At 49.1% G+C, this 12,029-nt stretch overlaps 1 protein-coding gene across 2 annotated transcripts in view; it reads left to right on the top strand.

Moving 5' to 3' along the window:
* PAPLN (papilin, proteoglycan like sulfated glycoprotein) overlaps positions 1-12,029 on the top strand; it is a 65,999-nt gene that overhangs the window by 34,264 nt on the left and 19,706 nt on the right. The window contains exons 9-13 of one of the 2 annotated variants that reach the window (XM_038404413.2): positions 141-313; positions 1,011-1,134; positions 2,549-2,675; positions 3,738-3,803; positions 8,514-8,721. In XM_038404413.2, coding sequence (XP_038260341.1) covers positions 141-313; positions 1,011-1,134; positions 2,549-2,675; positions 3,738-3,803; positions 8,514-8,721 — 698 coding nt within the window. The remainder of the gene's footprint in view (positions 1-140; positions 314-1,010; positions 1,135-2,548; positions 2,676-3,737; positions 3,804-8,513; positions 8,722-12,029) is intronic. The other variant, XM_038404415.2, reaches the window with a different exon arrangement.

Consider the following 12,029-nt stretch of genomic DNA (forward strand, 5'->3'; position numbering starts at 1 on the left):
GTCCTGTGAGATCTAAAGCAGAGCGTAAAGCCATGTCGTATGGCATCTGCTTGAAGTGGTGTCAGCATGTCATGTGAATAGTGGATCTTCCAAACCATTCATCCCCCGCCTCCTTTTTTGTGCTCTGTGGCTTTGTCCAGCCATCAAGAATGTGCAGGGGGAATACTATCTGAATGGGCACTGGACGATTGACTTCAGCCGAGACCTGCACATCGCTAGCACAGTTGTGCACTATGATCGAGGCTCGGAAGGGGACCTGGCCCCTGAACTGCTTCACTCCAGGGGTCCCACCACTGAGCCCTTAGTCATTGAGGTAAGCGGCTGTGTTTACCCTCTCTTAATATTGTCATGCTATGGTTGTTGGTCTTGGGCTGCACATCACATTTTGCAGAGATGATGTGCTTGGTTTCTACAGGATAATGTTAGTAGATTTCAGGGGAGGCGATACACCTGTACTGAGCCCAGTGAGCAGGGATATCGGCAGGGCCAGCCTTTTGATCTGTGGGGCCTTCATCTGTAAGAAGGGGAACTATCAAGACATGATCACACCACTCTCTGCTCTGATCCTGATGCCAGAGAGGCAGTAGAAGGAGACCTGGTAGTGACTAGCTCTTTCTTCTTTCTGGTCAAGAAGCTAAAGAAGATAATAGGGGAAATTCATGAATTAAAGATCTGGTATAGTATGGGGGCACCCAAGTAGCTAGCTATTCATTATGCTTGTGCGTAAGGCCATCCCAGGATACTATGTTGCCTAATAGAGGAGCAGCACAATCAACCAGCTCTGAGGAAGATGCACGTTCTCTCTTCACTGGAAAGAGTTCTCTAAGCCTTAGAGTCTAAGATTATTAGGGAGGAAACAAAGCACAGAAAATAAATGGACAGAGGGGTGCAGGGAGCAGAAGGGGGAGTTTACCTTGCTTGGATCCTGAGGTAAGGGCAGGAAGAGTGGCCAGGAGTGAGAAAATACTGTTTTGTTTTCTGGCTCTTACTTCATTCTCTTTCCTTCGCAGCTCATCAGCCAGGAGCCAAACCAGGGGGTGCAGTATGAATACTACCTGCCCTTGCAAGGGCACAGCTCAGGCTACAGCTGGAGCTATGGCTCCTGGAGTGCTTGCAGCTCTGAGTGTGGTGGAGGTAAGAGGGTTGGGGACACCCTTACCAGCAGCAGACAGTTCCCAATGCACAGCCAGTATCCAAAAAGGAAGACGCTACATGCTGCCATCTGAAGAACTGTCAGCAGCCCCTACCCCAGGGCTATCCCACAGAGAGATTAAGGAGCATTGGCAGCTGCAGTAGACTATGAAGGGTCTGTAAATTGGAGGCCAGGCCAGGGTTCACTGCAGGTTTGTTCCCTACATTCTGTTCTTCGATGCTTTGTCCAGTCTAGTTTTCTATGTCCTGAGTGATGATGCTCTCACTGCTTCCCTTGGAGACAGTTTTCCAGACTGATAGATCTCTCTGTCAAGGACTTCTTCCTGACAGGCAGCCTACATTTTCTTTGGTTTAGCTTCAGCCCTTTACACATAGTTCTGCCCCCTCGAGTCACCCAAAACACGTCCTCACCAAGCCCATCTCCTTGCTTCCCCACCCCCATGTGACTGAGCCTGCCACCTCTAGTGCCTCCCTATGGAGCATCCATCCAGCAGAGAGGCTGCCAGAGTTCCCCTGTGGTCACACCATGTACACATCAACACACTCATGGATTCTCATTGAAAACTAGTTTGACGGTATGCTGAGCTCCTGCCTTCCCTTTCTCGCCTTCTTTGCTGGTGGCCGTTGCAGTGACTTACCTCTCTTGCCCATAATATGAGTTCTACATGCCTCTGTAGAAGGTGACATCACCTCCTCTGCTGTTATAATCCTGGAATAGGGATGCAGAGTTGCCCCTTTCCCCAGGGGCTGATCCACTTTCATTCTGGCTTAGACCCAGCCTTGTTGGGCTGACCCACAGCTCTGCTATTGTAACAAGTCCATGTGTTACAGACAACAGACACAATTGCTAGATAAATTACGTCTGGCAGGGCACACCCCTCAGGAGCCAGGATTAGAATCCTGGTTCTTCAACTTCCAAAACACAGGGCGCAGCCATCTGAACTAAAGGAAAATTCCTCTTCGGTCTCTCTTACCCTTCCTGTGGGCCCAGCCGCTATCTAGGGTAGATACTTCTATAGCTTCTTTCACCAGAGTATTTGAGCACCTCACAATCATTTGTGTATTTATCCTCCCAACACCACCCTGGAGTAGGGTAATACTAAGATCCACATTTTACAGTTGGAGAGCTGACACACAGAGTCCATGGAGCAGCAGGGAATTGAACCTAGGTCTCTCAAGTCCTAGGCTACTGCCCTAACCACTGGACCATTTATGGGGGAACAGGTTGTATACAGAATCCTGGAGTTGCACCTGCCCCAGTTCTCTCTGCAGCATGCAGATGCTGTGGGGGCCACAGGTCACCTCAGAAATGTGCCATTCCCCAAACCATTGCATTTAAATCCCTTTTATGGATGGGCCACTTCAACCAGAATATTATTTTCCTTTTCTCCTTTAGGTTACCAGTCACGCCTGATGTTCTGCACCATAGACAATGAAGCCTATCCAGACTATATGTGCAGGGACAAACCAAAGCCAGCCAATAACCGGACATGTGGTCTTCAAGCCTGTCCCCAGACAAAACGGTGAGACTTTCTCTTTCCATTTCTCTGGATTCTTCAACCCCCTTGTGAAGTATCTTGAGACCCAGGAAAAAGAATGCTGATTGCCTTCCGCTTCCCCCACTGCCACCCCAGTCTGGAGATGATGAAAGAATCATACACTTCACATGTCAGTGGAAACAGATATTTCTAGAGCACCCAGGGCTAGGTAATACTTGAACTGTTACTGACAGAACAGTGGTCAATGTGACTTAGCGCCTTGCTCACTTTGTGAAAATGGGACATAGGCTGCTAAAGGCCATGTCTACACGATTGTGGTAAGCCGACCTATGCTACGCAACTCCAGCTACATGAATAACTTAGGTCTACACTGTCAGGGGTCGATGGGAGAAACTCTCCTGTTGACTTACTGTACTCTTCTCACTGGGGGTAGAGTACAGGGTCTGCTGTTGAATTGATAGGTCTTCACTAGACCCATTAAATCGACCACCGGTGGATCAATCTCAGAGCATCAATCGGGCTGTAGTGTAGATGTAGCCTTAGGCACTTTTGAAATGTTTTACCCAAGATGTGGGAATGAATTTCTGTGCCCATAAGGAATGGATCTACATGGCCTGAGTCTGTGTCCAAAACCAGGGGCTCTCACTTTGCCTAGGTAGAGTTGCTGGAGATATTATCCTAGTCAAAGTTGGGGAAGGAGAAGGATTCACTTAGTGTTCATTCTTCCCTTCACTTGGAGCTGCAAATGTAAAAGCAAAGGGAGTTAACTTGCTGCATTCCCCAGGTCCTGGCCCTTTCTGAGAGGGCTGAGCCCTGCAATCCTTCCTCCTATGTGGCTGTCAAGCTCCCCCTTCCATTGCACTTACAGTTGGCTGCCACATGGCTCCAACACGGGAATCTGCAGCATGTATCATTTTATCACCCTGGTGTCACCTCTCTGTATATCCAGTGGAATTAGTGTGAGGCCTGTTGGAGCCCCTGTGTTTTGAGGGCACCTGGAAACATTTCTGCCTACACAATAGGCTGTAGTTCTAGAATTCTATATATTGCTTAAAGTCCTCTAAAACCTTTGTTCTGTGTATAAAGGATATCTTACATCTATCTGCCGGGAGTGTGGAGCCACAGCGGAGCCTGGAGCTCTCAAATGAAGAGGTAACAAGAAGGAGATAGAGATTATAGAAAGCAGAGCTTCAGCTATTCTCTGTCCACTTCCCACCTAGAAAATCTAGTTGCTTGGTGAACCCCACTGGGTGTTTTCATCCTTGGTGATGGTTTAGGATGGTGCTTTGCTTTTGATTCTCACTGCCCACAAATGATGGTGGAGGGTCCTGGGGACTAGAAAAGGGGGTGCTTTGCTCAGATAGTGGTGAGCCCTACTGGTGATTTGCTCTTCTGATTTGACTGTTGGAGGGGACAGACAGTTCTTTGTATCTTTCTGTTTCTGATCCTGAAATAAGCATTGCCATTTCCCTTGGGCAAGGCGGCTGCTTTTGAAGATTTTGCTCAAATTGTCAAGATGATAAACTCATAGAAAGAAAAAGAAATGCAGTAAGACTGCCGTGAATCAGATTATTTTAATAACTAGTCAGAATGCCAAACTTCCTTTGTTGCAACCTCAAGTTTCCTCCAAAGCTCTTCTCCCAACAGCATGTGCTCCAGTGCTGGCACAAAAGTGCCTGGATGCAATGTTTACTGCAATGATATGGCTCTTCACCCTGACACCGGAAACAAAAAAGAGAATAATTGTCCTCCCAACAAACCACTCTACTAATGGCTGAGTGGGACTTACACCATGTTGCCCTCTACTGTCAATGGGGGGCCCTTAGGCATCTTCTTTCATGGCTTCAATCTCACAGGTTACCTCAGTTTACAGATGGCCTGTGATGAAAGAAGTGAGGCAGAAGATGCCTTGAGTACCAGTTGCAAAAGCCTCTGGGTGAATTTGGCCAAGTATCATAAAGACCTTTTAACCCAAGAGCAGCCATGCTGGGTCAGACCAAAAGTCTACCTAGCCCAGTATCCTGTCTTCCAACAGTGGCCAATGCCAGGTGCCCCAGAGAAAATGAACAGAACAGGTAATACTCAAGTGATCCATTCCCTGTCACCCATTCCCAGCTTCTGGCAAACAGAAACTAGGGACGCCATCCTTGTCCATCCTGGCTAATAGCCATTGATGGACCTATTCTCCATGAACTTATCTAGTTCTTTTTTGAACCCTGTTATAGTCTTGGCCTTCACAACATCCTCTGGCAAGGAGTTCCACAGGTTGACTCTGTGTTGTACGAAGAAATACTTCCTTTTGTTTGTTTTAAACTTGCTGCCTATTAAGCATATTATTCTGTGGCTTTATGGGGAAGTGAAAAATTGGTTTTTTAACTCCACTATAGCATCTGCAAAATCTTGATCAGTGAATTTGTTTTGAGTGGTTTGCAGCCTGATTAATCTGGACAGTCTGTGCCTGGCTGCTGATTCCTGTTAGGGAATTTCTAGTTATTTTGCAGATTTAGACTGAGTTATTTGCATTTGTGGCAGCACAGAATTATATCTGGTGGGGAACAAACACAAGGTCGTCTTTGCTCAGATTTCATCCTATGGCACTCGTTGAGGTACTGGAGGTGTTGGGTGAACTTTTAACCACAGTCTATGATTTAGCCCCATGTCCCTCCTTTTTGCTAAAGGTCATTTGGGAAGAACTAGGTCCATTGTTGGTGAAAATTGTCATTGCCTCCTTTGAAGAGCACAAGTTGCCATCTGCTTTGAAGGACACTTGCATATGCCCTTTACAAAAGAAACCTTTGCTTGACATTAACAATATGAGCAATTATTTAACCATTTTAATCTTCCCTCTTTTGGGCAAGATAACTGAAAAGGTTGCAACAAGACACTCTTATGGTATCTAGGTGCCTCGGATGTCCTTGGCCCTTGTCAGTTTGGTTGCAGACTTGTGTATGGTACAGAAACACAACTTTATGGATAATGAATGATCAGGTGTCCACACTAATACTATTAGATCTATCAGCTGCCTTAATTGCAGTTGACTTTGAGTTGTTTAGGACTGGCCTACAGGCATAGGGAACAATTGATGGGGCTGCTCTTGAATGGCTCTGTTCCTTCTTGGCTGAGAGGACCCACAGAGTTATATTGGAAAATTGCTCATTGACCTTGAAGGCATTCTTGTATGGGATTCTATTGTGTCGCTTCTCTTACTCAGTAAGTATACTTACTTAAGTTACTCCTGAGTGGAGTTAATGAGGAGGATGGGCTGAGGGCTCAGTCTGGTTAAGATGGAGATGATAATGGCAGGCTGGGGGAACAAGTAGAAGGAGATGGGAGAAATTATATCTGCCCTCTTGACTAATCAGTAGAGCTGTTTTAGCTGGAGCTTACTTGATTAACTGGGATGTAGCTGATGGCAGGAAGTTCTCCATGGGCACCCCCTACCACCGACTTTGGGCTCCACACACCACTGTGGTCCAAAATCATAGGCACCAACTCCGTGGGTGCTCTGGGGCTGGAGCATCTATGGAAAAAACATAGTGGGTGCTGAGCACCCACCTGCAGGCCCCTCCTCCACCTCAGCACCTGCTGCTGCCGGGAGGCCTCCCCAATCAGCTCCTCCCCATCTCCCCAGCGCCTCCCGCCTGCTGCGATCAGCTGTTTGGTGGTGTGCAGGAGGCACTGTGGGGGAGGAGGAGGAGGAGCAGGCGGCAAGAAGAGGCAAGGGAAAAGGCGGAATGGGGCAGGAAGAGGCAGGGCGGGAAGAGGTGGGGTGAGAGTGGGGCTGGGTGACATCAGGGGAAATTTCCCCAGATGCTCGGGAGTAGAAGGGACCAACCCCTTCCGGCTGCTGGGACACTGCTCTGCAGCGTGGCCGGCTGGTGGCTGCCTGAAAGAGCCTGGCTGGGAGGTAGCTTCCACTCCCTGCCTGGGCTTGGGTGCCAAGACCAGGGACGAGCGAGCCGAGCTCCCCCTCCCAGCATGTTTCCAATTCACTCAGCTGCAGTCCCTGGTGGCTGAGCCTGGGTAGGGAGCAGAAGCCACCTCCCCAGGCGGGGAGCGGAAGTCACCTCCCCAGCCCAGGCGCTCTCAGGCTGCTGTTGGGCTGCAGGGCAGCAACCAGGAGGGGGCAACTTTAGAAGTGGCTCCCTTCTGCTCTCTGCCCTGGCTCCATCCTGCCAGGGAGAGCAGCAGGACATGCTGGGGGGGTGGGGGTGGACAGAAGCAGCGGGAGGACAGAGCGCCCCCTTTCTGCAGGTAACGTGCAGTGGGGAGAGCATGGTGGCCCAGGGCTGGGCGTGGGGGAGTGGTTGGCCAAGGGGACATGTGACTTCCCCTTTATATCATGCCTCCCAGTATGGGAGGCACAGTTGTCTATGGGGCGCCCTTGGGAGGGGACAGAATGGGGGCAGGAAGAGGTAGGGCAGGGGTGGGGCCTTGGGGGAAGGGGTGGAGTGGGGACAGGATCTGTGACGGAACTGGGGTCGACACCTCCCCCTGCAGAAATCGGGAAGTCAGTGCCTATGTCAATAATAACCTCTATCAAGGCGTGCTGCAAGGCCCATCTGTGTTCCCAGGCAGAGGGTTGGAGCATGGGTGGAAAGGGCTAGGGCAAGGGTTTTCAAAGTTTCATAATGTGGACCTCATCCTAACAGTGGGAATATCGTGAGGACCCCTTACTCTCAACTCGGTGGCAACTACTGCAATTGTTTACATGACAAAGAGTTTGTCTAGTGAATTTTTAGTATTTTTTAATGCAAGTCAGCAGCTGGAAATAAGGACATAAGCCAGCACCCTGTGACAAGCTATCCACCGACTGCCAGCAAGGGGTCATCACCCACACTCTAAGAATGGGCTTTGAGACAGAATGGGGTTTTGGTTTTTCTCTATACTGCAGCTTGTGGCTGGAGTTTGTTAGGTGGTCAGGCTGATTGCATTGCTTGTCTTCTATTGTGCAGTCCTGTATGAGATGTTTTCATGGATTGCACTCTAGTGTGATGGAGAGATGCCTTTTTTCCCCCTCTTCCTTTTAGAAATAAATAAAAGTGGTGCTCTAAGGGCTACATTACAGGCACTATAGCGGCACAGCTGTAGACACTTTCTACATTGATGGACATGGTTTTTCCATTGATGTAGGTAATCCACCTCCCCGGGGGGTGGTAGCTACGTCAATGGAAGAATTCTTCCAGCGACCTAGCTTCATGTACACTGGGGGTTAGGTCAGCTTAACTATACCACTCAGTATGAATTTTTCACACCCCTGAGTGGCATAACTAGGTCAGTCTAAATTTTAACAGTAGACCAGGCCTGAGGGGTCCCCACACAGTCAGAAAGCCAAGTGGGTTGCACTCAGGGATTGGTTCCACAGGGCTGCCCCATTGCCCACCTACACTATGCAGTAATTGTTCATGTTTAAACTCACCTGAAACTTTACTCCAGCTACATTTGAATTTCTGCCTCTGGTAATGTAATGGTTATCAGCTCCACACTGACTGTTATGGTGAAACTCACTCAATATATGGTCAGCTTGTGTAGTCATCTGTTACTTTCATGGCTGCCTCCTGGACATGCAGGTATAATGCACTATCTCAAATTGCCACCTTTGCCAATTTTCTTGAGTGAAAGACAAAAATATGCCCCTGTGACGCCCTGTCATGCTGTGGTGGCCCTTTGTGTCTTCCTTTCTTTCTGTTGCTGATGTCACAACACAAAAAGAGATTTTCCCCTAACTGGTTGAACTGGCGATTTAAGGATTAACCTTGGCCCTTTGGGCACCAGCTGTGACACAGCAAGCTCCATGTACAGGGACTTCCTTGCTAGCCCTCTTTGTTCATTGGTTCTGTGATGGCTTTCTGTTACCTACAGCTGGAAAACCGGGGAGTGGGGAGCCTGCTCAGCCACCTGCGGGGGAGGTACCCAAACACGTTCCGTTTACTGCATGTCATACAATGGACAAGGCTCGCCGGGGGTGGCGGAGGATGCCAAGTGCATGGCCTTTGCGGAGCAGCCCCGCAGCACGCAGCCCTGCAACATGCGACAGTGTGCGACGTGGAGCACAGGGCCCTGGTCAGAGGTGAGTTTACACATTGAATGCAATGTACATATCTGACAACCACCTCCTAGCACACCAGGGATTGCACGGGGGACCTTCAGAGCTAGAAGTGTGAAATGCTACAGCTTGAGCTAAAGAGACAGGTTCTCCATCTAGGGCTGCAACAGACTTAGATCCTGTGCAGATTGGGCAGAGAAAGGGACTTGTAGAACATACTCTGTGCAGATGGAGGACTAAATCCTGCCTTGGTCCTTAATCTACAAAGGCATTACATTAAGCTGTATGTCTGGGCAGAGTTCAGCCCATACACGATATTGCGAGTTGGATTGTTGGTGATTGGCTGTATTTGTGTCTCCACAAGGGGGAACTCTTTGAACCTCTTGCATGCAAGCCTGCCAATGAGGAAGACATTTGAAATCCTCGAAGCATAGAAAGGAGAGATGGAGGACACCTATTAAATCCTATCTAGTCCATCTTCAGTGCAGGGCTGAAATTTATTCTCCTGAATTTACATTCAGTCCAGCAGTACAGCCTGGCAACATTTGTATTGCTGTGTTGAGACATTGCATTGCCTGAAAAGGTGCACCATAGAATCATAGAAGATTAAGGTTGGAAGAGACCTCAGGAGGTCATCTAGTCCACCCTCCTGCTCAAAGCAGGACCAACCCCAGGTAAATCATCCCAGCCAGGGCTTTGTCAAGCCGGCCCTTAAAAACCTCTAAGGATGAAGATTCCACCACCTCCCTAGGTAACCCATTCCAGTGCTTCACCACCCTCTTAGTGAAATAGTTTTTCCTAATATCCAATCTAGACCTCTCCCGCTGCAACTTGAGACGATTGCTCCTTGTTCTGTCATCTGACATCACTGAGAAAAGCCTAGTTCCATCCTCTTTGGAATCCCCCCTTCAGGTAGTTGAAGGCTGCTATCAAATCCCCCCCTCACTCTTCTCTTCTGCAGACTAAATAAGCCAAGTTCCTCTGCCTTTCCTCATTAGTCATGTGTCCCAGCCCCCTAATCATTTTCATTACCCTTTGCAGGACTCTCTCCAATTTGTCCACATCCTTCTGTAGTGGGGGTGGGTGGGGGGATGCAGTACTCCAGATGTGGCCTCACCAGTGCCAAATAGAGGGGAATAATCACTTAGAATCATAGACTTTAAGGTCAGAAGGGACCATTATGATCATTAGTCTGACCTCCTGCACAACGCAAGCCACAGAATCTCACCCAGCAACTCCTGTAACAAACCCCTAACTTATGTCTGAGCTATTGAAGTCCTCAAATAATGGTTTAAAGACTTCAAGTTGAAGAGAATCCTCCAGCAAGTGACCTGTGCCCCATGCTGCAGAGGAAGGTGAAAAACCCCCAGGGCCTCTTTCAATCTGCCCTGGAGGAAAATTCCTTCCCAACCCCAAATATGGCAATCAGCTAAACCCTGAGCATGTGGGCAAGACTCACCAGCCAGACACCCAGGAAAGAATTCTCTGTAGTAACTCAGATCCCACCCCATCTAACATCCCATCACAGGCCATTGGGCATATCTACTGCTAATAGTCAAAGATCAATTAGTTGCCAAAATTAGGCTATCCCATCATATCATCTTCTCCATAAATTTATCAAGTTTAGTCTTGAAGCCAGATATGTCTTTTGCCTCCACTGCTTCCCTTGGAAGGCTGTTTCAGAACTTCACTCTTCTGATGGTTAGAAACCTTCATCTGATTTCCAGTCTAAACTTCCTGATGGCCAGTTTATATCCATTTGTTCTTGTGTCCGCATTGGTACTGAGCTTAAATAATTCTTCTCCCTCCGTGGTATTTATCCCTCTGATATATCCCTCAATCTGCTGGCAGTGCTCCTACTAATGCAGCCCAACATGCCATTAGCCTTCTTGGCAACAAGGGCACACTGTTGACTCATATCCAGCTTCTTGTCCACTGTAATCCCCAGGTTCTTTTCTGCAGAACTGCCACTTAGCCAGCCTGTAGCAATGCATGAGATTCTTCCATCCTAAGTGCAGGACTCTGCACTTGTCCTTGTTGAACCTCATCAGATTTCTTTTGGCCCAATCCTCCAATTTGTCTAGGCCACACTGGACCCTATCCCTACCTCCAGTGTATCTACTTCTCCCCCCAAGCTTAGTGTCATCCACGAACTTGCTGAGGGTGCAATCCATCCCATCATCCTGATCATTAATGAAGATGTTGAACAATGTAATATGACAGTGTGGCATAACATCATGGCATTGCAATTCCTGAAACAGATTCAGAACTCTACATTTGTCTTGAAAGATGCAGGAAAAATATATAAATATGGAGATTGCCACAGATTCCAGAGTGGTTTGGATACTAGGAATCATGACAGTGAAATTAAAAGAGGAATGTGGCATTGAAAAACACTAAAAATATATATAAAATGTAATTTCTAGCATAGCAGTCGCAACACAGCCCCACCATCTGAAAAAACAGAGAGTTCCTCTTCTCCCTTTGTCATCAGGAGAAACCGATTAGGAGCCAGACTGTGGATCACTTGAGTGCAGCAAGGTCTTTGGGCCCGGGATCTGGACAATGCAAGAACCTATGTCCTCTTCCCTGCTCTGAAATCCTTACCTTATGCTGATTTCTGGCAGGAGCCACTAACAGAGGGGTGGGCAAACTGCGGCTGGGCTGGATCTGGCCCACCAGCTGTTTTAATCTGGCCCTTGAGCTCCCTCTGGGGAGTGGGGTCTGGGGCTTGCCCCGCTCCGGCGCTCCAGCCAGGAAGCAGAGTCGGGGGCCGCTCCATGCAGTTCCCAGAAGCAACGACATGGCCCCTCTCTGGCTCCTACATGTAGGGGCAGCCAGAGGGCTCCGCTCTGCACACTGCCCCGACCCGAAGCACAGCTCCCATTGGCCAGGAACCATGGCCAATGGGAGCTGTAGGGATGGTGCCTGCGGACGGGGCAGCATGCAGAGCCCTCTGGCTGCCTCTACACGTAGTAGCCGGAGAAGGAACACGCCACTGCTTCTGGGAGCCACTTGAGGTAAGTGCCGCCCAGAGCCTGGAACCCTGAGCCTCACCCCGTGCCCCAACCCCCTGCCCCAGTCCTGATCCCCCTCCCACACTCCAAACGGCTTGATCCCAGCCAAGAGCACCCTCCTATACCCCAAACTCCTCATCCCCAGCCCCACCCCGGAGCCTGTACCACCTGCCAGAGCCATCCCCCCCACCCCGCATCCCTCCCACTCCAGCCCGGAGCCCCCTCCTGCACCCTGAATTCCTCATTTCTGGACCCACCCTGGAGCCCACACCCCCAACCAGAGCCTGCACCCCAACCCCAATTTTGTGAGTATTC

The sequence above is a fragment of the Dermochelys coriacea genome, chromosome 6 (genome assembly GCF_009764565.3).
Source record: "Dermochelys coriacea isolate rDerCor1 chromosome 6, rDerCor1.pri.v4, whole genome shotgun sequence".
NCBI classification, from domain to species: Eukaryota; Metazoa; Chordata; order Testudines; family Dermochelyidae; genus Dermochelys; species Dermochelys coriacea.